The sequence below is a fragment of the Mauremys mutica genome, chromosome 24, assembly GCF_020497125.1.
Source record: "Mauremys mutica isolate MM-2020 ecotype Southern chromosome 24, ASM2049712v1, whole genome shotgun sequence".
NCBI lineage: Eukaryota > Metazoa > Chordata > Testudines > Geoemydidae > Mauremys > Mauremys mutica.
The window spans coordinates 6,389,226-6,414,611 of record NC_059095.1 but is presented as its reverse complement, the minus strand read 5'-3'; the positions used below and the strand labels follow the sequence as shown (position 1 = coordinate 6,414,611).

The window sequence follows — 25,386 nt, the reverse complement described above, 5'->3', positions numbered from 1 at the left end:
TAACCTAAGCAGTTGGAATGTGTGTTCACTCAGTCACATCTAATTTTATTGCCTGGCCAAGTTGAGTTTTTACTTTATTGCTCAGTGGCAGTGCTAACTGAACTTTATATAGAACATGACCTGAAGAAGAGCTCTGTGTAAGCTCAGAAGCTTGTCTCTCTCTCACCTACAGAAGATGGTCCACTAAAAGATATTACCTCCCCCACGTTGTCTCTTTACATAGAACAGGTATTTGGGGCAGCTGATCAATATGATGCATTGAGGCATCTAAGCCCTTCAAATACCTTACCAGACACTCCCATCTCTCTTGCATCTTGTTCAGGTTGTGCACTCATTTAAATATGTGCATTTGCAAACTGCTCTTCAGTGCAAACACATTGGGTCCTTCTCAGTCTGATGTTTCAAACTCTCCGGAGTGGAATCTGTCCTTATGCTGATAAACCGGGATACCTTAGACCTGTGGGCTCATCATGTGTTTGCTTTATGAAGCAAGCTTAGATACTGTATTTTAACTTTGGGTGGTCACTAATATTTTTGTATCTGCCAAGTGTGATTATGTTGCACTCAACTCCCGCATCTACTCTGGAATTCATTCACTTTTTGTTCATATATTTCCAGCATCACGAACCAACCTGTTGTATCAACTTGCTCTGCAAGGGGTCCATCAAAGATCATCTTCAGCGCTGTCTGTCCATGAACGTATTTTGTTTTTATACGTCTTTTCAGGTTATGCTGAAAGCAACACCCTGTGCAAAACGGTTCTTGTGTGTATGACACCGCATCCCTTGGGCTGCACACCTTCCTGTCTTGTGATTGCTTCCGCATTCACTGCAAACAATAAATCTCTGCTGTTTACTTACCTTTGTATTCTGTCTTTATGCATTTTTAATTAGCTGCACTTCAGTTCTTTCACTGCTTTTTAACACACTGAGAAGCAGTTTTCCTTGAAAATATCCAGCCCTTTGCAAAGTCAAATCCAATTCTCATAATAACCTTGCTTTGACCTATTTATCTATCAGTTATGTAATTTAGTCTTTAATTAGTATACAGTATATCTATTAACTGTTCCAATTCTCATGGCTTAGCTTTAATACATAGGTCTGTAACATAATGATCAATGGTCTCATTTGGCACCAAAGAAAAATGTGCTTTTCCCAACTGACTTTCTTGCATGGGTCACAGTGTTCCAAGAACTTTTGAATGGCTGCATGTTGCCATTTCACGTCCCCTTTGTGCTACCATGAGCTTGTATCCTAGCTCACCAATATTTGGGACCTGTCCCAGGCAAAAGTGTGGGGAACTTCACTCTCTGATTTCTCTGCCATGCCACCTGCAAACGGTACCCCTGCTCCAGATCTCTCCCTGGCTCCCTTCTAATGTGCAGGATGCAGGTAGCTTCATTTGAGGCAAAGATTCCCTTCGATACCATGTGATAAAGATGTGACACAGAGGAGTTGTGGGGGCAGGGTTACAAAAGGTTATATCCCCCTCACCTGGCAGGAGTAGGATCCACTCGCTCCAGTGGCTACTGTTACAGCCCATTTGGGAATCCCAGGTCTGAAAATTCCTAGCCTTAGACTCCATGTCAGATTTCAGCTCTGGAGTTACTCATCGCCAGGACATAAACCAAGGCCCCTGCAGACAACATGTTACAATAGCTCAGCTGATATGGCCCTTCCGTCCATAGGCCAAGTCCCGCAGCAGTGTGGGCGCCTACCCAATGCTGACGCTGCAGTTCAGGGAATCCCGCACTGCTAGAGGGGCCATCCAGTCGCAGGCATGGTATTAAACGGTGGAAATGAAAGATCCTGTGGCACTTCCTTCATCACTCCATACCAGAGATTGTACTAGCCGAGGGGGTGAGACTGTAATGTCCAAGGCCTGCTGCATGGCTGGGTTTCATTGGCTGTGTTCAGGGTGAAGAAACCCAATTCAATTAACTGCCAGGAAAGGGTCAGTGGCTTTGGGGACTCTCAGGTAACTTCTCCAGCTCCCACATTGCAGAGCAGGGAAAGAGACATTTTAAAGGGGAGTTGCATTCAGCACAGCGCAGGAGAAAAGACCCGGCGTGTGAAGAAAACACAGTCTAGTGACGGCGAGGATGATGATGGTGATTGATTTGTATTTCAGTAGGGCCCAGAGGCCCAAGCCCCATCGTGTTGGGCTGCAGCCAGGCAAGGAACAGAAAGAGGGGCCCTGCCCCAAGGATCTTACAGCTCAGGGCCGCCCAGAGGATTCAGGGGGCCTGGGGCACAGCGGGGGAGCTGCGGCGCTTGTACTCACCCGGCGGCGGTCCGGGTCTTCCGCGGCATTTCGGCTGCGGTGGGGGGCCCTTCCGTCGCTCTGCGTCTTCGGCAGCAATGAAGGGTCCCCCACCGCCAAAATGCCGCCGAAGACCCGGAGCGACGGAAGGGCCCCCCACCGCCAAAATGCCGCCGAAGACCCGGAGCGACAGGACCCCCCACCGCCAAAATGCTGCCAAGGACCTGGAGCAACTGAAGGGCCCCCCTGTCGCCGAAATGCCGCCAAAGACCCAGACCGCCGCCGGGCCAGGGATCACAGGGCCCCTGTGGGGCCCAGGGCCTGGGGTAAATTACAGCCTGCATTAAACAGGGTGGGGGGGGATATGCATTAGAGCAGGGAGCTGCACTGAACACAGCCCAACAGGGTGCCCAGACAGCAAGCGTGAAAACCCGGGACAGGGGGTGGGGGTAAGAGGAGCCCATATACAAAAAAAAAGCCCCAAACATTGGGACTGTCCCTATCCAATCGGGGGGCGACCCAGGGTGCAGGAGCTGCTCCCCAGGCCGGGCAGAGGGGCGGGAGCGGATTCCCCCCGGCGCAGGCGAGGCTGGAACGACCCCCCAAAGGGCTGGCGGAGGCAGGGCCGGCTTCCCCCGGGCGCAGGGGCCGGCGGAGGCAGCGTCAGAGGCGGACGCAAGGGGGTGTCTGTGGCGTGCGAGCGGCGGGCAGAGGCAGCGCAGCCCGGCGAGCTGCGGCAGTGACTCGGCTCCAGGGGAGGCTGCCGGAGCGGCGCGGCGCGTACACACACAGCCGGGCTCCGGGCAGGGCGGGCGATGCGGCAGCAGCGGGAACAGCAGCAGCAGCAGGTGGTGCTGATCAGCCGCAGGACAGGAGCCCGCAGCCGCCATTAGACAATAGGAGCCGCCAGCGCCGCAGCGAAGTGAAACTGCAGCCCCGGGCCGGGGCAGCGCAGCGCAGCGCGGCGGGGGGACGCGGCCTAGGCTGGGGCGCTGCGCCGAGGGGGGACAAAGGCGCGTCGCGGCGGGAGGAGGAGAAGGAGGCGGCGGCGGGTCGCCCAGTGCCCGGGCGGAGCAGGCGGGTCCCGGCCCAGGCAGCCGCCGCAGCAGCAGCAGCCAGAGCCGCCTGCATCGGAGCCGAGCCCGAGCCTGACATGATGTTTCCGCAAAGCCGGCACTCGGTGAGGGGGGGCGCGGGCTGCACTGGGGGGCTGGGCGCGCCGGAGGGGGGGGCAGGGAATGCGTGTGGGGGGCGGGTGCACCCAAGTGTGAGTGGGGGGGGCGGGGAATGCGGGGCGGGTGCATCCGACTGTGCGTGGGGGGGGCGGGGAATGCGGGGGGGGCGGGTGCACCCACGTGTGAGTGGGGGGGGCGGGGAATTCGGGGGGGGCGCACCCGACTATGCGTGGGGGGGGCGGGGAATGCATGAGGTGGGGGGGGGGCTGGGCGCGCTCAAGTGTGCGTGGGGGGGGGCGGGGGAATTCGTGGGGGGCGCACCCGAGTGTGCGTGGGGGGGCGGGGGAATGCGTGGGGGGCGCACCCGAGTGTGCGTGGGGGGGCGGGGGAATGCGTGGGGGGCGCACCCGAGTGTGCGTGGGGGGGCGGGGGAATGCGTGGGGGGCGCACCCGAGTGTGCGTGGGGGGGCGGGGGAATGCGTGGGGGGGATGTCTGAGGGACTTGGAGCACAGGAGTGTGTGCATGGGGGGGCTCTGGGGTATGCATAGGAGCAGGAGGTGAAGGGGGTGCTGGGGGTATGTGCTTAGGGGCTGGGCCGGGTGGCGCATGGCTGAGAGGCCCTGGGGGAGGTGGGGGTGTAGGGAGGGGGCTTAGGAAGTGAAAGGGTGGGGGTGGCATGGGGGGGTCAGCAAGGCACTGGGAGGAAGTGGGTGGCTGGTGGTACCCTTGGCCCAGGAAGTGCAGCTGGGAGAAGCTGCCACTACTGTACCTCCTTGTGCTTGAGGGGCCTCGCCCTGGGCAGCAGGGAAAGGGGGTGTTGCTGTGGGGAGGGGGTGTTTTGGCATATTTTGGGGTGCAGTGGGGTGGTGGGGCAAGCTGGGAGGGATATGGGGGTGCTGGGTGAGACAAGTTGGGGGGTTGAATGCTAGGGGTACTGGCTGTGGTCAGCTGTGGGGTTGCATGCTTGGGGTGCCAGTTGGAATGTGGGGGTGCTGGCTGGGACAGGGTGGTGGGAGGAGTGCAGGGAGTATTCGGGGGTGTGATGTGTGGAGGTGTATGTGTAAATCAGCACATTTACCTGAGAAGCTCCTTTCCATAAAGCTGGTTGCGTTGCTCCTTCTGTTTTTTTTGAGGTGGGGGATGTGCTCATTGGAATATTTCCCTTCCCCTCCCCCCCTTTCTGCAGTGGGGGTTTGAGCCCATGATTATCTTGACAGAAAAGAATAAATGTTTGTTCTTCCTCCACTTTTTAATACCCACATCTAGTTAGAGCCATGTAGGATAGGAGTGTTGGAAAAAATAACCCCAACTATACACACAACATGACCGGGGGGGCTAATTTAGCTACATCTAATCAGGAAAAAGATCTTGGCGTCATCGTGGATTGTTCTCTGAAGACGTCCACGCAGTGTGCAGCGGCAGTCAAAAAAGCAAACAGGATGTTAGGAATCATTAAAAAGGGGATAGAGAATAAGATGGAGAATATCTTATTGCCCTTATATAAATCCATGGTACGCCCACATCTTGAATACTGCGTACAGATGTGGTCTCCTCATCTCAAAAAAGATATCCTGGCATTAGAAAAGGTTCAAAGAAGGGCAACTAAAATGATTAGGGGTTTGGAATGAGTCCTATATGAGGGGAGATTAAAGAGGCGAGGATTTTCAGCTTGGAAAAGAGGAGACTAAGGAGGGATATGATAGAGGTATATAAAATCATGAGGGGCGTGGAGAAAGTGAATAAGGAAAAGTTATTTACTTGTTCCCATAATATAAGGACTAGAGGCCACCAAATGAAATTAATAGGCAGCAGGTTTAAAACAAATAAAAGGAAGTCCTTCTTCACACAGTGCACAGTCAACCTGTGGAACTCCTTGCCTGAGGAGGCTGTGAAGGCTAGGACTATAACAGGGTTTAAAAGAGAACTAGATAAATTCATGGAGGTTAAGTCCATTAATGGCTATTAACCAGGATGGGTAGGAATGGTGTCCCTAGCCTCTGTTTGTCAGAGGGTGGAGATGGATGGCAGGAGAGAGATCACTTGATCATTGCCTGTTAGGTTCACTCCCTCTGGGACACCTGGCATTGGCCACTGTCGGTAGACAGGATATTGGACTGGATGGACCTTTGGTCTGACCCAGTACGGCTGTTCTTATGTTGCCTTAAAAAAAAAAAAAAAAAAAACTAGGCTGGAAGATCGGGGTTGTGGGAGGAGGATGTTGTAAACCCACCTCTGCCCCGGTCAATTCTCCTTATAAAATTCGGTGTCGGATTTCTCAAGTAGGGCGTTTCCTGGTTGAAGAGGCGCCCAGGTTTCTGGTATTAAAGGAGGCGTTGTGGCGAAGGCCCTGGGAGCAGTGATCAGCTCGGTGAAAGGGGGGCTCAGTGGTTAGGATGCTTGCCTAGGACTGGGGAAGACCTGGGTTCCGTTCCTTGGGCCAATCGCTTAGCCTGTGTGTGCCTCAGTTTCCCATCTGTAAAATGGAGATAAGAGCCCTGCCCTCCCTCACAGCGAGGATGAACGCGTTAAAGATTGGGAGGCGGTCAGATATCTGGCCCTTTGCTAAGTGCCGTAGACAGCAGGTCAGTGCCAGGGCTACGTGACCTAATGCAAGTCATGTCACCTTTCTGCGCCTGTGTTCCCCATCTCTTAATTCCAGCTCCTTGGAGCAAAAGTGCTAAGGAAGGGGGCTGTTATTGCAGTCATTGCTAGGGGCCTGGAAGCAGGGGGTGACTGCCCAGGGCTGACCCTCATCCATGGGGCATGGGGGCAGCTGTGCTGGAGGGGAAGGGCTCGTCGGGGCATTGCTTTCCCTCCTGCCACATTGCCAGGCGCTCTGTTCTGTGTCGTTAAAGGGCTCATCTCACCTGCCGCAGCAGCTGAAGTTCACAACCTCCGATTCCTGCGACCGGATTAAGGACGAATTCCAGCTCCTGCAGGCTCAGTATCACAGGTGAGCCAGAGTGCCCTGTGGCTAGCCGCAGCTTGGTGGGCGGCCCGGTGCTCTCCCTCTCCTCCGCGCCCTGTCCGGCTCTCGATGCCGAAGGGCCGCTGGGAGCCAGCGGGGATGGTTTTCAATGCCCAGGCCAAAGTGCGTGTTGTCTCGGTGACGCCCCTCCTCCCAGCGAGCCGTAACGGATGCTCTCCTAATATGCTGCGTGTTGTCACTGTGACGCTCTCGATAGCTCGCCAGAGATGGCGGTGATAAATGATGCTTTCACAGGTGGGTCCCAAGGGCCTGTCACTTGTTCTCTTCTGGTGTGAAGCTTTAAAATTAAAAAAAAAAGGGCTCCACAGGAGGGGAAGGGTTGTTCAGAGCTGATTTGCTGGATAGCTATGTGGTGATAGACGGTTGGAAGAACCAGAGCAGTTTCTTGCAGCCTTCCCCCCTGTATACCACTACTGTTGCCAGGGAAATAGAACTGATCCTAACAGGCGATCCCAGAGGAAGGAGAAAGAGACCCTAGCAATGTGCTTTGGAAGAGGACTTCCTTCCCAGTGGCCAGTCTTGAAATGTAATTGAGCGCATTAGAGCAAGGATGGGCCATGGCTAAAATGGCACCGAAGTTGTGTGTGTGTGGGGGGGGGGGGGGCGGGGAAATCATGCAGTGTTATAACCCTGTAGCTAATTAAAGCTGAATGCTTTACATTTTTCCCTTGAGCAGCAGTGATGTTGGTTTGTCTTTTGCTCGGCTATGACGACGATGGTGGACTAGCCGGTTGCACTCTGGTTGGGAGTTGCTAGTCAGTTTTGCGTTCTGGTTCCCATGCACTAGCCTAGGAGTCGGCAGCCTCTCAGAAGTGGGTGCCAAGTCTTCATTTATTCACTCTGATTTAAGGTTTCGCGTGCCAGTCAGACATCTTAACATTTTTAGAAGGCCTCTTTCAATAAGTCTATAATATAGAACTAAACTATTGTTGTAGGTAAAGTAAATAAGGTTTTAAAAATGTTTATGAAGCTTCATTTAAAATTAAATTAAAATACAGAGCCCCCCCAGACTGGTGGCCAGGACCTGGGCCACTGAAAATCAGCTGGTGTGCCTACCCCTGCACATTGCGTGGTGGCAATGTTTCAGTTGCCAACGCTGCAGGGGAATGTTTAAATCTAAGAATTATAAATTTTTCAAAGAAATGTTTCTAGCGATCTGAAGATTTGGCTTTTATTATAACAACACCTAAAATGTGGGGCCTAAATCAGCCTGATGGTATCCTCTTTAATTAGCGGGATCTGCCCATTTTGCGCCCTTATGGCTGTGACTTTTCGTGGCTGTTAGCTTGTTCATTTAGCACTGCCATGACTTTCTCACGTGCCTTGCATCCCAGTCGGGCTTCTGCTGGACAATAGGCGTGCGGGTTCGTGCCAAGAGCATCACAACAGAAGTCTGTGGTGGTCAGACGTCGCTATTCAGAAATGGCTGATTTCCCAGAACACCTCTGCCTTTAGCAGGGCCATATATGGTGTATGCAAGTGCCAGAAATACAGCTGCATTAGACTGTAGGTCTTTCAGTGGGAGACATTGGCGAGATCTAATCTGCTGGAAAAGAAACAGGTTCTGGAAAGGTGAAGATAAAGCTGTTCCTTGTTTGAAATATAAAACCATGGCACACGCTTGCTGAAATTCTAGCAGTGGAAATCGCCTGCTTTATTCCATTTAAATACCTTCAATAATAGAAGACGCAGGTTTGGCTTTGTTTTTGGAGTGCCTGCATTAACTAGGCAGGTAACTGTTACTTTCCCATAATGCACCCAGACGCTTTCAGGAGAGTATGTGTAATACTGTCCCGACCGCCCATGTGATAATTCCTGACAGGATCTGGAAACCGGTCCATGCTTCAGTCCCTCCTGCCACCTGTGACTTGGCTCACCTAAGTAAGGGCTGCGGGAGCGGACCCAAGGACCAGCTGGAGAACTCGCCTTCCTTCCAGTGTTCTCTGTTTCTGCTGAAAAATAAAGGCTTGACTAATGGGTAACCCGGTGTAAGCCCTTCTCGTCACTGGGCCATCTAACGCCGGTCGAGTATCTCCTTAATTATCTGTATTGTGGTAGCCCCAGTGATGGCTCAGGACCCCCGTGTGCTCGGCGCCCTACAAAGGCACAACACAAAGACAGTCGGTATCCCAAAGAGCTTACAGTCATCTTTATAGCCGCTCGATTGCTGTCGTGTTTGGGGGCCTCCCGGTGTTAGGTGCTGTGCAAACCTCCAGGAAACAACTGTTCATGAGCTGAGAGTCGTAGCGCCCCAAAAGCCATTGTGATCTCTAGCCAAGCGCTCTGAGCCTCTGTCTGTTTTCGCTCTTTCAGCTTGAAGTTGGAATGTGACAAGCTGGCCAGCGAGAAATCAGAGATGCAACGTCACTATGTCATGGTAAGGCTCTGCTCCAGTAGCAGAGGGCGTGGGGCGGAGGCGAGGGGCGTGCCCCGTGGGGTGTGGGAGGACGCGGTTAAACAGAACGCTAGCCCTCATATCTACCCAGTACACGACTCCCCTCCCCTTGCCCCAGTCACAGTAACTGGAACACGGTGGGTGACCAGCAGATGTCACAACCTTCCTGCCTCTGTGGTGTTGCCATGTGAGGGTGGGGTCCCTGGCGAGGTGGGAAGGGAGATTTAGGGCAGATGTGTTATAGGACTGGGTTGAGAACCACTAAACTAGGGTTACAGACTTGATGGGCCCCAAATCGAGGCGAAGTTAGAAGGCAGGATTTGTAAGGAAATACTCATGTTGGATTATTGTGGGGCCAGCGGAGAGTAGGACGTGTTGTGCCGGGCGCTGTACAGGCAGTGCCTGTCCCAGAGAGCTTACGAACGAAATAGACAAGACAACAGAGTAAGGGAAACGCACGTGTCGTGGGCTGTTTTCCAGCAGGGAGCCGAACGTGGTCTCCAGGCACTCGGATGCCACAGCGAGGAGGGTCATTAAAAACCGACCCAGAGGTATTTTGTGGGAGACCTGCCCCAAGATCCCTCAGTGTTGGCAGGGGCATCATCAGACATGGCGGGGAGCTGCCAGTCCTGGGAAAGGGATGTCCTTGTTCTCTAAGCGACAGGCAGAAGGACTTGGTGACAGCCGGCCCGTGGAGAAGCAGAGGTGTTATGTGCTAAGGAAGATGGAAGTGGAGTGAAATCACAGGCGGGCTGGAAAAACCCCAGGTGACAAGCAGCTGGGAGGAAGCAGAGACGAGCAGTTCCAGCTCAGACCTGGGCATCGAGATCCAAGGGTTTGATTCCTGGCTCTGCTACGGCCCTCTCAGTGTGTCAGTAAAATGGGATGGCACTTACCCAACCCAAGCTGATAGGAAGTAACGGCTTTGACTTGCTAGTGGTGGTGAAGGGCTGTGAGCTCCTTGGCTGGAAGGCAGGGGCGAGACAGTGTTATCCTCAGCTCGGTGTATTGGAAAATAGCAACGCTTGGAACTGCTGTAGAACAGGGTTTTGTCATGCAAACGCCAGACACCGCTGACTTGTAGCGCAGCTGCTGGGCGTCAGTTAGACCCCCGGCTTGTTCCTTCGTTGCCTTGTACAGTCATCCAGGCCAACGCTGAGTGGGTGTGAAGCGCTGCCTCGTCGGAGCGGTGGGTGCTGGAGTGAAGGTGCAAGGACAGCAGAGATTCAGGCAGGAAACGTTGCCATTTTAATTCGTATGGGAAACACTATTCTGCTGTTCTTCTCCCAGACGTGGTCAAAACTCAGCCCTCGGTAGTGCCATCTTTGGATGGGGATTTGCCCTAGTGTATTATTAAACATGCACCTTTGACTCCTGGCCACAGGTCGGGTGGGGCAGGGCAGGAAGTGCAGAGTCTGCAGCTGGTGACGAGGCTTGGGCCGACATGCTTGTCTCAAGGAGTTAATGGGAGGCCCGCAGTGCTGTCCATAAAGATGAACCCGAGCCAGGCAGACAGCTGCTGCACCTGCCCTGGAATGGAGAGACGAGAGGCAGGACTGAATGCAGAATTTCTTCTGGGAGGAGTTACAGATTTAAAAGTCCCATCCCACCCCGTGTACATCCCCCCCGCCTCAATCCAAGGCCTGGGTTGTTACCGGAATTGGGGAGGTGGCTGATAGAAAAATATCCATTGATTGAAATTTAGCTCTTTGACGTGAGCCATAGCTGTACAGGTGAGCAGCAATGACAAGAAATAGAAGGAAGCATTTTTGGGGGAGCTAGTGTCTTCTTTTAAATTGTTATTTCTGGTGCGGAGAGGTGAGGGTGTCGAGAGCTGGTTTTTTGGACAGGGATGGGGAAGTTTTGGTTTCCTATGCCAGCCCCAGAGGTGGTGGAGGAGGGGGGCTTGGGACAATGTGGAAGGATGAGATTCTTTTCAGGAGCCGGTGAGTACCAGCAATTCTCACCTTCTGCCAATTGGTGGGGCTGGGAGGGAGAGAATTCCCGCCATTTATGGGTTGTGCTTGGGAGCCCCAATCTGGGACCAGAACCCCCCTTGTGCCAGGTGAACAAAAAACCAGTCCCTGCCCCCCAAAAAGCTGACCATCTAAGTAAATCATTACATTTAATCCCACGTGGCCCCTGTAGTCAGCTGTTTGCCCTCGGTCCATTGGAGCCAGCAGCCTAGCTAACAGAAGGGTTTTATTTCTGAATTCGTTGGCTGCTGCGGCCGTGACACTTCGAATCGCAATTAGGGAGGGCCCCCGTTCCCTGGTCGGCTTTAAAAACGGAGAGAAAAAAATCCTCACCCGTGAACATTGACGTTAATCAGAACGAAGCGATGAGGGGATCCGAACAGTGCTGCTCAGTGAACACGAGGACACCCCAGAGAGGCAGCGCTGGCCTCATTGAAATAGATGGAAGCTTTTTCCAGTGGAACCAGGATTTCATCCCAGGAGTGCAGAAAGGGATGTGAAACCCTCATGCTCCGGGGCGTAAGCCAGCCTCTAATGGGGAAATAACATCCCCTCCTGACCAGTTCTCCTGGAACTGCTTCCTGCAGGGTTTCTTGCAGCTTCCTCTGACACTACCGTTCAGTGACTTGACAAAGTGCTGCTCTGCTCCATATAAAAGCTTTGATAGTTTGTGACGCTGGTTGCGTGTGGAATCTGAGTTGTTGCTGTTTCTCTCTCCTCTCCCCCTGCAGTATTACGAGATGTCCTACGGGCTCAATATCGAAATGCACAAACAGGTGAGACAAGCTTCTCTCTCTGGGCGCTTTCCGCAGCTGCTAGGACGGGGTGGGAGGAGGTTGGACTTTCTAAGAAGTTAGTTAGTTTCTTCGCCAAACCTCTCTGACCTGCCCCGCCCCACCCCACCTCTGCTGGCTTAATTTCATTGTGGGAGTCATCAAAAAGCCATGAAGCTTCTCTAGTCTGTAAGATTTGAGCTGATTTCGTGGTGGATTCATTTCCTTCTGCTCCCCTGCACGGATGCACGCCTGCCTTGTTGCTTGCTGTTCATGGCAGACAGGGTCGATGAGAGTGGGGGAAGCCGGTACAAATTACTGGGGCCCGGTGGTCCGGAAGGGGGTCCAGGCCCCTGCTTCGCTGGCCTCATCAGCCCTGTTTAGCCAGTCCGCCCTTGCTGGGGGGCCTGAAAAAATTTTTCACTGGGGCCCGAACCCGCTCTTGGCGGCCCTGGTAGATGCCCATGGATTGCAGGTTAGAGTCTAGTTGGAGAGGGGAGGCGGGAGGGACGCTCAGCGCGCTGCATCTCCTCGCAGATGTTAGGCTCCAGTGCAGGAGGTGGGGGACCAGAATGAGGTGGGCATCTCCGTGGGATTGGGGAGGCACAGCGGCCCATAGACAGGCAAAGATCAAAGGTAGGGGCCCTGCAGGGCGTGATGCCAGGCTGAGCGGCCTCCCCTCTGGAGTGCTGTTGGAATGCTCAGTACGACACAGAGCTGTGCCTGGTTCATAACCCCCCTGAAATCTTGTTTGGACTTGCTGATCTCCCTAGCAGCTGCTGCTTCCTCCCTGTCACATGTTCCGCTGAAAAGGCTGGGGAAGCAGGAAGAATCTTGTAAAGATTCTTTGAAAACAATTAGCCTGTGATTCACGAGGGCTTGTGCTGTATGGTGTTTTGTTTCACTGTTCCCGGGCCGTAGAAAATTCTTGTGGTCCGCTGTCGTACGGCAGCCGCAGGGACGGGCGAGGTGCTGGCGGCCAGGGAGTCTCTTTGATGGGGAGAATCGAGGAGGTTGCGGATTTTATGCACCTCTTAAATCTCTCTTTGGGGTGGGGGATGGTAAAATTAGGTCTCTTCTGTGGGCCTCTGGGTAACTTCTGACCCCTGCTGCTGACCTGTGCCCCAGCACCAATCCAAACTACATGTTTCTAGTTAAAGGGAAGGTGCCGCAGAATTTGGCAGGCCCAAGTGGGGGACATGAGGCACAGTTTGAATACTGCAGCGGTTTTCACTGCTTTCTGGAGGCCTGATTTTCAAAAAGCAATGAGCCCCCACCCCCTAAGGAAATACCCAGCTCCTTCTGTTGTGTCACGTTGGACACTCAAAAAATCACCAATCCTGTTGGACAATATAGGTCTCTATTTTAACACATGGATTCCCTCATTCCACAGCTATTTAAATAAAACCGAAAACTGGGTTCTGTCTGCACCTTGTTTCTAGTCTGAATTTGTCTAGCTTCAACTTCCAGCCATTGGCCCTTGTCAGACCTCTGTCTGCGAGTGTGAAGAGCCCTCGATCTTGATCAAACGTCTCTTTCCCGTGCAAGTGCTTCGGCTGTGATCAGATCACCCCTTAACCTTCTCTTTGATAAGTTCCTCGAGTCTGTCGCTACCAGGCATGTTTCCCAATCCTTTAATCTCCCTCCCGGCTCTTCTCCGAATCCTCTCTAGGCTTCCACGTTCGGTCCCCAGCCTGCTTCATGGCTTCTGTAAAGCCCAGTAGGTGCCTGTCTGCATCATCGACCTGGCCCCGTATTCCTCTCCTTTCAGTTGGAATCCAGCCTTTATTTTTAAATTTTTTTTTTATGAACAGCTTCGCTCATTTCGCAGGAGAAGAGCGTTAAAAAAACATTTAGAGGCTCTTCAGTAAACCCCATGGGAACCAGCTGACACTTATTTTATCTGATCTCTGCTATAGTTTTATTTTTCTTTTGCCCTTCTTATTAAGAATCGGCCTTTGTCTCTCCCTGGGCCTATTGGTTGTTATTAACCAAGTCTCCCACTTGCTACCGTTCCTGGTGCAAACTCTCAAGATTTATAGAATTAAAAAAAAATAAATAAAGGCGGGGGGGGGGGGAGGAGGTTGTGAGATGATTCCAAGGAGATCTACAACTAATTTCATCACGGCCTCTCCCGCTTGGAAGCGAGAGCAGCAGTGAAACAAATGTCTGTCTAGATCTGAGCGTCGTACATAATTCAGGACTTCCCAGCCTGGTTTCTAATAAATTTCCTTCCTATAGGCCCCTGGTTTCTTTATTAAATGCATATTTGAGTCCCTGAGAGGGAAGGGAGAATATTGAAAACTCACTCGGTGTGATCAGCAGGATTTATTTTTGCAAGGGTCTGGAGCGGATTTTTTTTTTTTCTTCTAAATGAGTCTGGGTGGCTTCTGCTAGGAGTCAGGGAGGTATGTGGGGGGGAGATGCTCAGGTGGATGGATAATTGATCAGGGCAGATAATCTGCAGGGAATGTGCCAGTCTCATCTGACTTTTTTTTTTTTTTAATTTCAGGCTGAAATTGTCAAGCGGTTAAATGGGATTTGCGCTCAAGTCTTGCCCTACCTGTCTCAAGAGGTAACCTTTTCCCCACTCCCCATCCCTTTTTACACTGAATCGTGAGCGGTGGGAGGCTTTAAAACCATCACTTAAAAGAGCCCGATCCTGCCAGTTGCCAAGTGCCTTCAGATCCTTCTTGAGTTCAGTGGGCAGTTTAGGGCCACCCACAGAATCGGGCAGGTGGGGTCAGGTATTTTCAAGCACTCAGCCCTCCTGATCAGGCCCAGGTTGTTTCCAAAGAGCTCTGCACCAAATCTGGGAGATGTGACACTTGCTTTAATGCCTCTATGGGAGCTGACTAGGGCCGTCAAGCGGTTAAAAAAGAGTAATCGCGCAATTAAACAATAATCGAATACCATTTATTTAAATATTTTTGGATGTTTTCTACATTTTCAAATGTATTGATTTCAATTACAACACAGAATACAAAGTGTACAGTGCTCACTGGATATTTATTTTTGATTTTAAGTATTTGCACTGTAAAAAACCCAAAATAAATAGTATTTTTCAATTCCTCTAATACAGATACTGTAGTGCAATCACTTTATCATGAAAATTGAACTTACAAATGTATAACTATGTACAAACAAACTGCATTCAAAAATAAAACAATGTAACATTTTAGAGCCTGCAAGTCCACTCAGTCGTACTTCTTGTTCAGCCAATCACTCAGACAAACAAGTTTGTTTACATTGCAGGAGATAATGCTGCCTGCTTGTTTACAATGTCACCTGAAAGTGAGAATAGGCGTTTGCATGGCACTGTTGTAGCTGGCGTCACAAGATATTTACATGCCAGATGCGCTAAAGATTCATATGTCCCTTCATGCTTCAACTACCATGCCAGGGGACATGCGTCCATGTCGATGACAGGTTCTGCTTGATAACAATCCAAAGCAGTGCGGACCGACGCATGTTTATTTTCATTATCTGATTCAGATGCCACCAGCAGAAGGTTGATTTTCTTTTTTGGTGGTTCGGATTCTGTAGTTTCCACATTGGAGTGTTGCTCTTTTAAGACTTCTGAAAGCATGCGCCACAGCTCGTCCCTCTCAGATTTTTGGAAGGTACTTCAGATTCTTAAACTTTGGGTAGACTGCTGTATCTCTCTTTAGAAATCTCACATTGGTACCTTCTTTGCGTTTTGTCAAATCTGCAGTGGAAGTGTTCTTAAAATGAACTTGTGCTGGGTCATCATCTGAGACTGCTATAACATGAAATATATGGCAGAATGCGGGTAAAACAGAGCAGGGGACATACAGTTCTCCCCCAAGGAGTTTAGTCACAAATATAATTAACACGTTATTTTTTTAACAAGTGTCATCAGCATGGAAGCAAGTCTTCTGGAATGGTGGCCAAAGCATGAAGGGGCATATGAATGTTTAGCATATCTGGCACGTAAATACCTTGCAAAACCAGCAACAAAAGTGCCGTGTGAAAGCCTGTTCTCACTTTCTGGTGACATTGTAAATAAGAAGAGGGCAGCAGCATCTCCTGTAAATGTAAACAAACTTGTTTGTCTGAGCGATTGGCTGAACAAGAGGTAGGACTGAGTGGACTTGTAGGCTCTGAAGTTTTACAGTGTTTTGTTTTTGAATGCACTTATGTAACAAAAAATATCTACATTTGTAAGTTGTGCTTTCAGGACAGATTGTACTACAGTGCTTGTATGAGGTGAATTGAAAAATAGTATTTTTTTTTATCATTTTTACAGTGTAAATATTTGTAATAAAAAATAATATACACTTTGATTTCAATTACAACACAAAATACAATATATGAAAATGTAGAAAAACATCCAGAATATGTAATAAATTTCAATTGGTATTCTATTGTTTAACAGTGCGGTTAAAACAGCGATTAATCGCGGTTAATTTTTTAAAGTTAATTGCGTGAGTGAACTGCGATTCATCGACAGCCCTAGAGCTGACCCTTCTGAAACTCTGGCCTGAAACATTTAAAATAGCACTTGAGTGTTCTCTGCCTTCCTACATGTTAAGGCTAAAATACCTGTCCTTTGTGCAGCAGCCACAGACAAAGATGGTCTCTGTTCTCTCTCAGTGCATTTCCCATGATTGCTGTTTCTGTGAACTATGGTTGAGGCACGCTGGCAGCTAATTAGGAGGATGGAGTGTGCATTTTAAAAAAAACCCCTCCATGTGGCTGTTCCTTAATATTTTAGCTCCTTTGCTTCATTAATTAATATACTTGCTATCTTTAAAAAAAAAAAAAAAAAAAAGAGAGAGAGACATTAATCGGAGAGGGAGGAGGGCATTGGGAGAGAATCTGGCACCTCAATTTGATTCTGACTTAGCAGTCTTGGAGTGTTTTCCTTTGCAATACAAGTCTCATAAAATGATGCGACACGCAATGGAATTGTGTCAAATCTCAGAGGGGCAGCCGTGTTAGTCTGGATCTGTAACAGCGGCAAAGAGTCCTGTGGCACCTTATAGACTAACAGCATAAGCTTTCGTGGGTGAATACCCACTTCCTCGGATGCACCGACGAATGGAATTGTGGTCGGAATTAGCCATTGGGGTGGTCCGAGGGGGGGTTACTTTGTTCTCCTCTGGGGGAGAATTTAAGGAACTTTCAGATCAGAGCTCTCTAGTAACTTAGGCCCAGTGACACGTTCTCTGTCTGATGGCAGGGCTCTCCCCCTGGCGCTGTGCCAAGCTTGAGAAGAATCTACTGGCTGGAGATTATATTTGGAGTTGTTTTTCTTCCTCTTGCCTCCTCCATGGACCAATTACAATAGTACCTTTTCTGAATAGAGCGGTCGCTGTTCCTGTTAGCATTGGGGCCGGCCCTCCCAATGGCTCTCTAAGCCGCCTGTCACTCAGAATTTGTGCCCGGGTCACGTTCTAGGGCAGAGAGCGTTTGATCTCTGGAGAAAATATTGAGGTGCTTAAACTAACCAGTATTTCTTCCTTGCTGCTTTTCATGGGGGCTCTGAGGCCTCTAAGCCTGGAGTCTGCTGCATGGTCCAAGTAAAGGGTAAAACTCGCCCTGGTGTTGCACAGGGACCTGTGTCCAGTTGGAGCAAATTCTGACCCCTCTTCCGTGGTGCTTTCTTGCATTGGAAATGGGATTTGGGGGGGGGGTGCATGGGGCCTCCAGGTGGTAGAGTCCAGCTGTACTGGGGATCCAGGATGGATAAAAATCCATCATTTCTTTAATAAAAAAAAACAATTTTTTTTATTTCAATACAGTTTATTCAAAATTTAATTTAAATTAATTTAAATAAATTAACACTTTTGTCACAATGTCAAATTTAAGGCCTACATTTACTCTAGTCTTGTTAAAATAATTTAAATCGTATTAAGCAGTACATATTTGCACCTGAAGTCTTAAAGTCAAACCACTGAACTGGTAACAGGCACCAGCGAAGTACCTTTAACCAGGGTTTGTTGAAGTGCTAACTCAGCTTTTCACTGCTGTAGCATCTTCTGCAGGCTCGGGGGGAGCATTGGCTTCGTTTTAGTTTATTCAACTTATTCAGTTCGGTGACTAGCTGGTTCAAAATTGAGAATTGCAATTGGGAATTGGAAAAAGCAGGAATGTTTGTTGAGAACAGAAGAATGGTCCCAGGCTGTCAGACCAAAGGTCCATAAGCCCAGGGTCCTGTCTTCTGACAGTGGCCAGTGCCAGATGTTTTAGAGGGAATGAACAGAATAGGGAAATTACCAAGTGATCCATCCCCCCGTCGTCTGGCAATCAGAGGTTTAAGGACACCCAGAACATGGTGTTACATCCCCGACCATCTTGGCTAATAGCCATTGATAGATCTGTCCTCCAGGAACTTATCTAGTTCCTTTTTGAGCCCAGTTATTCTTTTGGCCTTCACAGCATCCCCTGGCAATGAGTTCCATAGGTTGACTGTGTTGTGTGAAGAAATACTTCCTTATCTTAATTTTAAGTCTGCTGCCTAATTAATTTCATTGGTTGCCCCTGGCTCTTGTTGTGTGAAAGTAAAGTGTTATTTATCCTTTCTCCACACCATTCATAATGTTATAGACCTCTAGCATATTCCCCCTTCATCATTTTCCAATCTGTGTATAAAAATGAGGTCTGAAAGGATGAGATCTGCTAGTTCTAATATCTTGAATGACATGGTGACCAGAAACAATCAGTTCAGTTCACTAACTACAGGTAATACTTCATTTGTTTAATAAATCCGTTAGTTTTAAATGCAAAACATGGTTTGATTAAACGTAATTTTTTCTCACATATCCTGCCCATTTAATGTATTTTTATTTAACTAATAATTTTTAAAATGTTTTTGTACTTTTTAAATTTTGTATTTCCACCCAAGTGGAAGAGCTTGACACACCACAGTTAAAAAATTAATCATCTAGTAAATAAGAAATGAGTCATTCACCATCTTCTAACATAATAGAATTGCTTAAATAAAGGTGAATAGATACAGTATATCATCCTGGGTGGCAAAAAGAAGCACCTAATTTAGGCTATGTTTAGTTGCAAATCAACTTGTTACCAGCCAATAAGAATCCACTTTCTTTAGGAAAATAACTTGAAAGTACAGATGCAAAACAAGATTAAAATGGATTATTGTAATCAAGGGTGCTGCTTGCTGATCTAAATCATGATTAAAATTGATGATTTTTAAATTGTTTTGGTTTAAATCGATCTACCCTACCAAGCCACGTGCTGGTAGGGGAGTTTGAGGTCGGGGCAGTGGAGACAACTAAGAAGGGATAAAATAGAGGTCTATAAAATCGTGAATGGGGAAGTGTTGTTTACCCCTTCACATAACACTAGAACCAGGGGTCACCCAATGAAATGACTAGGCAGCAGGTTTAAAACAAACATAAGGAAGGTACTGCTTCACACAACGCAGGGTCAACCTGTGGAACTCATTGCCAGGGGATGTTGTGAAGGTCAAAAGAATAACCGGGTTCAAAAAGGAGCTAGATGAGTTCATGGAGGATGGGTCCATCAACGCCGAGATGGTCATGGACACAACTCCATGATTTGGGTGTCCCTAAACCTCCCAACTGCCAGAAGCTGGGACTGGATGATGGGATGGGTCACTCGATAATTGATCTATCCTGTTAGTTCCCTCTGAGGCACCTGGCACCGGCCTCTGTCAGAAGAGACGCTACTGGGCTTGATGGACCATTGATCTGACTCAATATGGCCATTTTTATGAGTAGTCCGAGGCAACCTCTGTCACCATGTGTGGTGGGAAGGTGAGGGAGTGGAGAGCCCCATGCCCCTAACTATGCTAGTCAGAAGATGTTCCCCCAAGTAGTAACAGGCCTGAAACAATACATGGGCCTTTGAGTGGGTGCTCTGCATTGGCTGTGAAACATAACCCAGGAGTCCGTTCGTTGGCCTAGGCAGAACTCGGTTGGGAAAGTGTGGGCTCGTGGCTGTGTTATGGAGAGGAATGCCCTGCGGTGAAGGCCCTGGACTGGGATCCAGGAGCTCATGGCTCAGTTCCTGTCTCTGCTACAGACTTCTTGGGCCTTCCCTCTGGGTGCCTCTGTTCCCCAGCGGTGAAGAGGGGATAACACCTGCCTGTTCAGCTCGTGAGCTTCTAGGGACAGAGATTCTCTCACACCTATCTCCCTAGGGCCCTGGTTTGAGCTGGGATGCGTAGGTGCTCCCATAGTGTGAATAATAGCCATAAGAACGACTGGGTGTGTAGCTCTGTAGGGGAAGCCAGTGCTAAAGCGTTCAGGCTTGGGGAAGCTTCCCGCTCCTCCGTTCCCGCCAGGGACGGCATCGGTACTGGAGCGGAGAACCTGGAACTCTCTCACCAGGAAGCAGGACATTTGCAGCTTCCTGACCCAGTACAAGCCTGGGCCCCGGGTGCTGTGGCAGCATTTTGCCCTTGGATTCCCTTTCCGTAGCATGTGGGTGATCCTCTGGCTTTTAACTCTTTGTGTTGTGCTTATGCCATTTAACGGGCCCCTCTTTCTCTGGGGTCTGTAGGGGGCTGGACAACAGACCCGGGTTTGGTCTGTGGCTGCTGGATCTGTTTGTGTTGAGATGGGCTGGCGGGGGTAGGGGTGGAAAGTCTTGCAGAATGGTGCCTGCGTTCCTTGGAAATGCAGCTGAAGTGATTGGGGAGGGGGAGGGGAGCTGTTTCAGGGTGGGGGAGGGGAAGGCGGCCCACTGATCGGCAACTTCCCTCCCTGAGGCCTCGCGGGAATGTTGTGATAACCCGACAGCCGCCTGCCATCCGTGCGGCACGGGCAGTGGCCTCCCTTTGCCCCTCTACTGCTCCCGCCTTTGCCAGTCTCTCCCCCTTGATCTGGAGGGACTGTTACGTCTAGGGCTGGAGGCTCGCCTGCTCTCTGCTCTCCAGCCGTTGAGGTGCCAGTTAGTGCCCCCCCTTGTCTCTGGTTTGCCCACTCTCCTGCTGTGCACCTCCCCTGGGCAGTTCGTCTGGTGCTGCGGGCGGGGAGGGGTGTCACACAGCGGAGGGCTGCTCGCTGGCAGCCAGGCAGAGTCCTGGGGTCTGGGTCATCCAGGTGGGGCAGAAGAGGGGAATCGTGCCCTGCCAGTGCTGTGTGTTCTGTAGGTAATAGTTGGAGATGTGCCTATCTCCTAGAACTGGAAGGGACCCTGAAAGGTCAGTGAGTCCAGCCCCCTGCCTTCACTAGCAGGACCAAGCACTGATTTTTGCCCCGGATCCCTAGGTGGCCCCCTCAAGGATTGAACTCACAACCCTGGGTTTAGCAGCTCCGTGCTCAAACCACTGAGCTATCCCTCCCCGTGAAGGCCGTACGGCGCCAGGGCTGGCGAGCGGGTGCCTTGCCCTGGTTCGGAGTTCACATGTGCAGCTACAAGTAAACCCAGAGAGGAGCAGGGGCGTCCGGTAGGAAAGAAGCTCGGCTCCTGCAAGCAGAATCTCTCGGCTTGCTACCCCCAGCGGTGTCGGTGTGTGGGGACGCATCCTGCAGCGCACGCTCGGGGGAGCGTCTCTCCTGCCGTTCGTACACAGGGAGCATTGCAGGATCAGGCCCTTCTACAATCTCCCTCCTCACCTGAGCCTCTCTGAGGACAGGGATTAACCCAGGTCGGGATGAGTTTAACCTGCCTGGCAGTGCAACCTGCTGGGGGAACCTAGGGCTCACTGGCCAGGGCTGGACCCGAGTAACCCCCAGTGATTTTAAATGACTCAAAGGGTGTCTTGTTTTTCCCCTCTTCTCCCTCCCCAGCACCAACAGCAGGTCCTGGGAGCCATTGAACGAGCCAAGCAAGTGACCGCCCCAGAGCTGAATTCCATCATCCGTGTACGTGATGCGCGGTTAGGAGCGGCTGTGGGGAGGAGGGGAGCAGCGTGGGGAAGGGAAGGGGCGGGGGGGAGCGTGAACGCCAGGCTCAGATCCCTTTGGCTAAACGCGGCGCAGGAACCAAGTGACGCCGCCTGAATTCTTTAAAGCCGACAGGCCCTGGCATGCCGCAGGGTGTGGCCAGAGTGGAGAAGGTGTTAGCTCTTCTACAGGGGGACTGGTGGGGCTCTGAGCTCCGTCTCCCTGGCCTTTGCCCCCCTCCCCGCCCGAACCAGCGCAGGGTCTTTGCACACCCGTGTTGCCAGCAGCACGCCTCCCGTGCCCCCCCAGCCCCGCTCACCCAATCATACACAGACCCCACGCACACGTGTGCCCTCTGCAGCGCATTTCACCGCCGCTGAAGCCTGCTGGTTGCAGCTCTGCCCTGGCCAGGCTGGGGTGTAGGCGTGGCATCAGGCGGGCATGGCCCGGCCAGCGCATGGAATAACAGGGGCTGAGAAAAGACCAACCTGGGCTGTGTTGGGCCAGGCCATGTTCTAAGCTGCCTCAGCCATCAGCAGCGGAGCTGGGTTCGAGCACCGGGGATGGGAGCATCTGGCTTGGCTCCATCCACGCAGCGCAGGAACAGGGCTGGAGCCTGGCTCCCGCACAGGGTCAAAGCAGGAGGCAGAGGGGTGCGAGTCAGTTACAGGGCCCTACACGGCTGGAGCAGCCTCTGCTTTTAGTTCTGGAGGCCGCGGGTTCAGTCCCAGCTGTTGGCCAAGATGGCACTTTGGCCCTGCTTTGAGCAGGGGGTTGGACTGGATACCTCCTGAGGTCCCTTCCGGCCCTGAGGTTCTATGATGAAGCCCTGTTGTAGCTGGGTTACCCAGAGGCAGCGGCTTCCCCAGGGGCGAGGGGGCCCTTAGCGGGAGTGGGGGCCGCACGCTTTCCAAATGACACATGACCCTCTCTCGTCTGTCTGTCTGTCCGTCCATCATTCTCTACAGCAGCAGCTTCAAGCTCACCAGCTCTCGCAGCTCCAGGCTCTGGCACTCCCCCTGACTCCACTGCCTGTGGGCCTCCAGCCCCCTTCCCTCCCGGCTGTCAGCGCCGGCACCGGGCTCCTCTCGCTGTCCGCCCTGGGCTCCCAAGCTCACCTCTCCAAGGAGGACAAGAACGGTCACGATGGGGACACCCACCAAGATGACGACGGGGAGAAGTCGGATTAAAGTGAGGGGGTGGGGGGGGGGGGGAAGAGGGGTTCAGTAAAAGATGCAGTATCGCTCTGGTCAACGCTCCGCAGAACTGCAGTAGTCTGTACGGTGGCAGCCCGCCAGGCACACAACCCGGGTGGTTGCACCAACCCCCCCCCCCCATGCCCACGATGTATGGGGGGGGGGTCCAAGCATCCATCTCCTTTGAGAACGGAATAGAAATGGGGCAGCAATGAACGCCCCCGCTACGAACACGGGGCTGTTAAACTCCACTCTCCGCCAGCCCCCAGCTCCCTCGGGCCGGGCCGAGCGCTGCTGTCACCCGTTGATCTGACCCCGGGGTGTGCAGATGGGCCCAGCTGTGTCTGGACTCCGGGTACTGCATGCGAGCCCAGTGGTACCATTCCCCCTCTCCCCGGCCCCGGTGCGTATTCCCAGATACAAACCCGTTCTCCATCCCCGTGGTCCCTGCCCCTCCACGCCCCGACCTCTGTAGCTTTCGCGTGCGTCTCACTGGTTCGGGCTCTGTTCCGTCTCGGCACCCCCACCTGCACTAGTGCCAGTTCTGCACCTTGCTGTCCTGCATGTATCCCTGTTAAACCAGGCCTGGGAGCACAATACTAGTCCAGTGCTCTCAGGCGCCAGGTGTCTCTTTTCCTGCTGCTTCTCCACTTCTAGCTGGAGCCCCCCCCCGCCCGCTGGCCCTCCTCAGCATTGGACCTGGCTGTCTAAGATGGTGGGAGGAAGGGAGGAGCGGGGGGGAGGGGAGAAATCAGACCAGCTTAGAACCTCCCTCCGCTTCCCTGTCCCTCACCGTTTGGAAAAGGATACTGCAGCTTTCTCTGTTTCTATTTCAGTGCGCTAGCGTGTCTTTCTTTAAAAAAAAAAAACCACAAAAAACAAAATGGAATTAAAAAAAAAAAGAATCTCGTGTTTGTATATAGTCCTTTAGAGAGAAATCTTGTTTGGCTTTTTGTGTTTAATCACTCAACCTATACGAAGAGGAACTGAAAATGCTGTATTGAGGATGTTACTAGCTGTGCCTTTCAAATAAAGAAATAAGAAGGTTGGTTAAAACCACGACTCCGCTGCTGCTCTCTGGGCCCGTGGTAGATAGCAGGGGAGAGGGAGGGTTCTGTTCTACCCCCTCGGGCAGACGCAAAGGACCTGGGTTCTGTACCTGACTGGTTGTGTGGCAGTGAATGGCCCTGTTCTGTGCCTCAGTTTCCCCATCTATAAAAAGCGCGTGGGCCTTCATCTTATGGCTGACACAACTGAGATCACTGCCCTGCTGTGTATGTACAGCACCCAGCACCTAGTGAGAGGCGGGGTCTGTCCCAACGGGCTTAGACTTACACACAAGAGAGGGAGGATGGGAGGAGGAAACAAGGCGCAGAGAGAGGAGACGACTCACCTCGCAGGTCAACAGCAGACCTGGCACGAAACCCCAGACTCCTGTTCAGCGCTGGATTTGCTGGTCGGTGCTGCCTTTGCCGGGTGCTCGGAGTGGTGGGCGAAGAACACTCCGAAGGCCCCGATCCTGTGCACACCGCAGCGCTGTCACGTAGCGTCAGGCTGTGAGCGCTCGGTGTCACGTGAGCGGCCATAGGAGTCAGAGAGGCCACCTGCTCCATTACCCTGTCCTCAAGAGGGGCTTCTGCTGGGAGTCTCAGAGGCTGGGAAACCCTGCCCCAATTCTGCACCCGGCCACGTGTGCTCTTCCTGACCCCCCAAATCAGGGCGACAGCTGAAGTTGGCCTTCCAGTGGCAGTGAGATTTCCTTGTGTCTCTGAGAAGAGTCTCTGTGCCGTTAGGGTTTTCAGAGGCGGGTAGGGAGCCTGAATCCCCTTGATTTGGGTGGTTGTCACAGGAGTTAAATCTCACCAGCCGTGCGTGTGAAACCGAGCAAAGGGTTGATTGCAGTGCTTAGATGAACAGGCCGTGCAAGAATTTGCTTTCACAGGCTGGCACGCTTGGTTCGGCCAGGAACCGCGCTGGGCGCGCTCTGCTCTCCGGGCTTCAGGAAAACCTCCCCCGCTCTGCGCTCCCACTCACCAGGGCACAGCAGCCGCCATCTGGCCTCATACAAGCCATCAGCCCAGGGGCCTTTTCGCTGGCAGCGGGCGGAGTTCTGCAACTGCACCGCGTTGTCAGCGTTCACCCCGAGCCGCCACGCTGTGGGAGAGGCAGCTGCAGCTGTTGGTGCTTTGGGTGAAACAAATGTCCCCGACACAGGGATAAGCCGACAGCTTCCTGCAGGAGCAAGCCGAAAAGAAGATAAAGCGGGAGGAGCAGGCGACTTCCTGGGGAAAAGCAGCTGATGCTAGGGTTGGCCCTGACCAGGTTCTGTGATGAGTTTTCTTGAGGGCTGGATGTTACAGCGCTGGGCTGCTGGAAGGGGCTGGTGCAAATGATCTGTGCTGTCCTGCAGCTGTTTATAATATGACCTCTACAGCTTACGCACGACTAGTCCCCTCCATGAAATGCTGCAGGCCTACCTCCCCCTTACTCCCAAGAGGTGCTGAGCATCTCCTCACCTCTGGACAATCCAGACCCTCGCTGCCCTGGGGCTGGGATCACGCTAATGGAATTGGCTGCTAGCTCTTAATCGTAGCTGTCCTCTGGCTCCGATAACATCTCTCTGCTCTTGGTATCTCTTAGACCAGCTGGCTTGGGGAGAGTCCTGCTGCCTGGCGGCACAATCTCAAATCAATAGGGGAAAGCTGCCAGGCCGGGCAGCGGGGCAGGCTCAGGCCCTGGTAACGCCGTGTGCTGGCTGTCAGGGAGCGTGAGCC

At 51.9% G+C, this 25,386-nt stretch overlaps 1 protein-coding gene across 2 annotated transcripts; it reads left to right on the top strand.

The window, feature by feature from the left end:
* The first annotated feature begins 2,973 nt into the window (after positions 1 to 2,973).
* Positions 2,974 to 23,668, top strand: TLE5 (TLE family member 5, transcriptional modulator). Of its 2 annotated transcripts, none has more exons than XM_044998808.1 (7): positions 2,974 to 3,442; positions 6,294 to 6,391; positions 8,741 to 8,804; positions 11,530 to 11,574; positions 14,084 to 14,146; positions 21,321 to 21,395; positions 22,388 to 23,668. In XM_044998808.1, the coding sequence occupies exons 1-7, from the start codon at positions 3,416 to 3,418 to the stop codon at positions 22,604 to 22,606; spliced, it is 591 nt and encodes a 196-aa protein (XP_044854743.1). In that variant the 5' UTR covers positions 2,974 to 3,415; the 3' UTR covers positions 22,607 to 23,668. The 2 variants fall into 2 exon arrangements, with proteins under 2 accessions (XP_044854743.1, XP_044854742.1); XM_044998807.1 differs by having other exon boundaries at positions 2,986 to 3,442; positions 22,385 to 23,668.
* Positions 23,669 to 25,386: the final 1,718 nt, after the last annotated feature.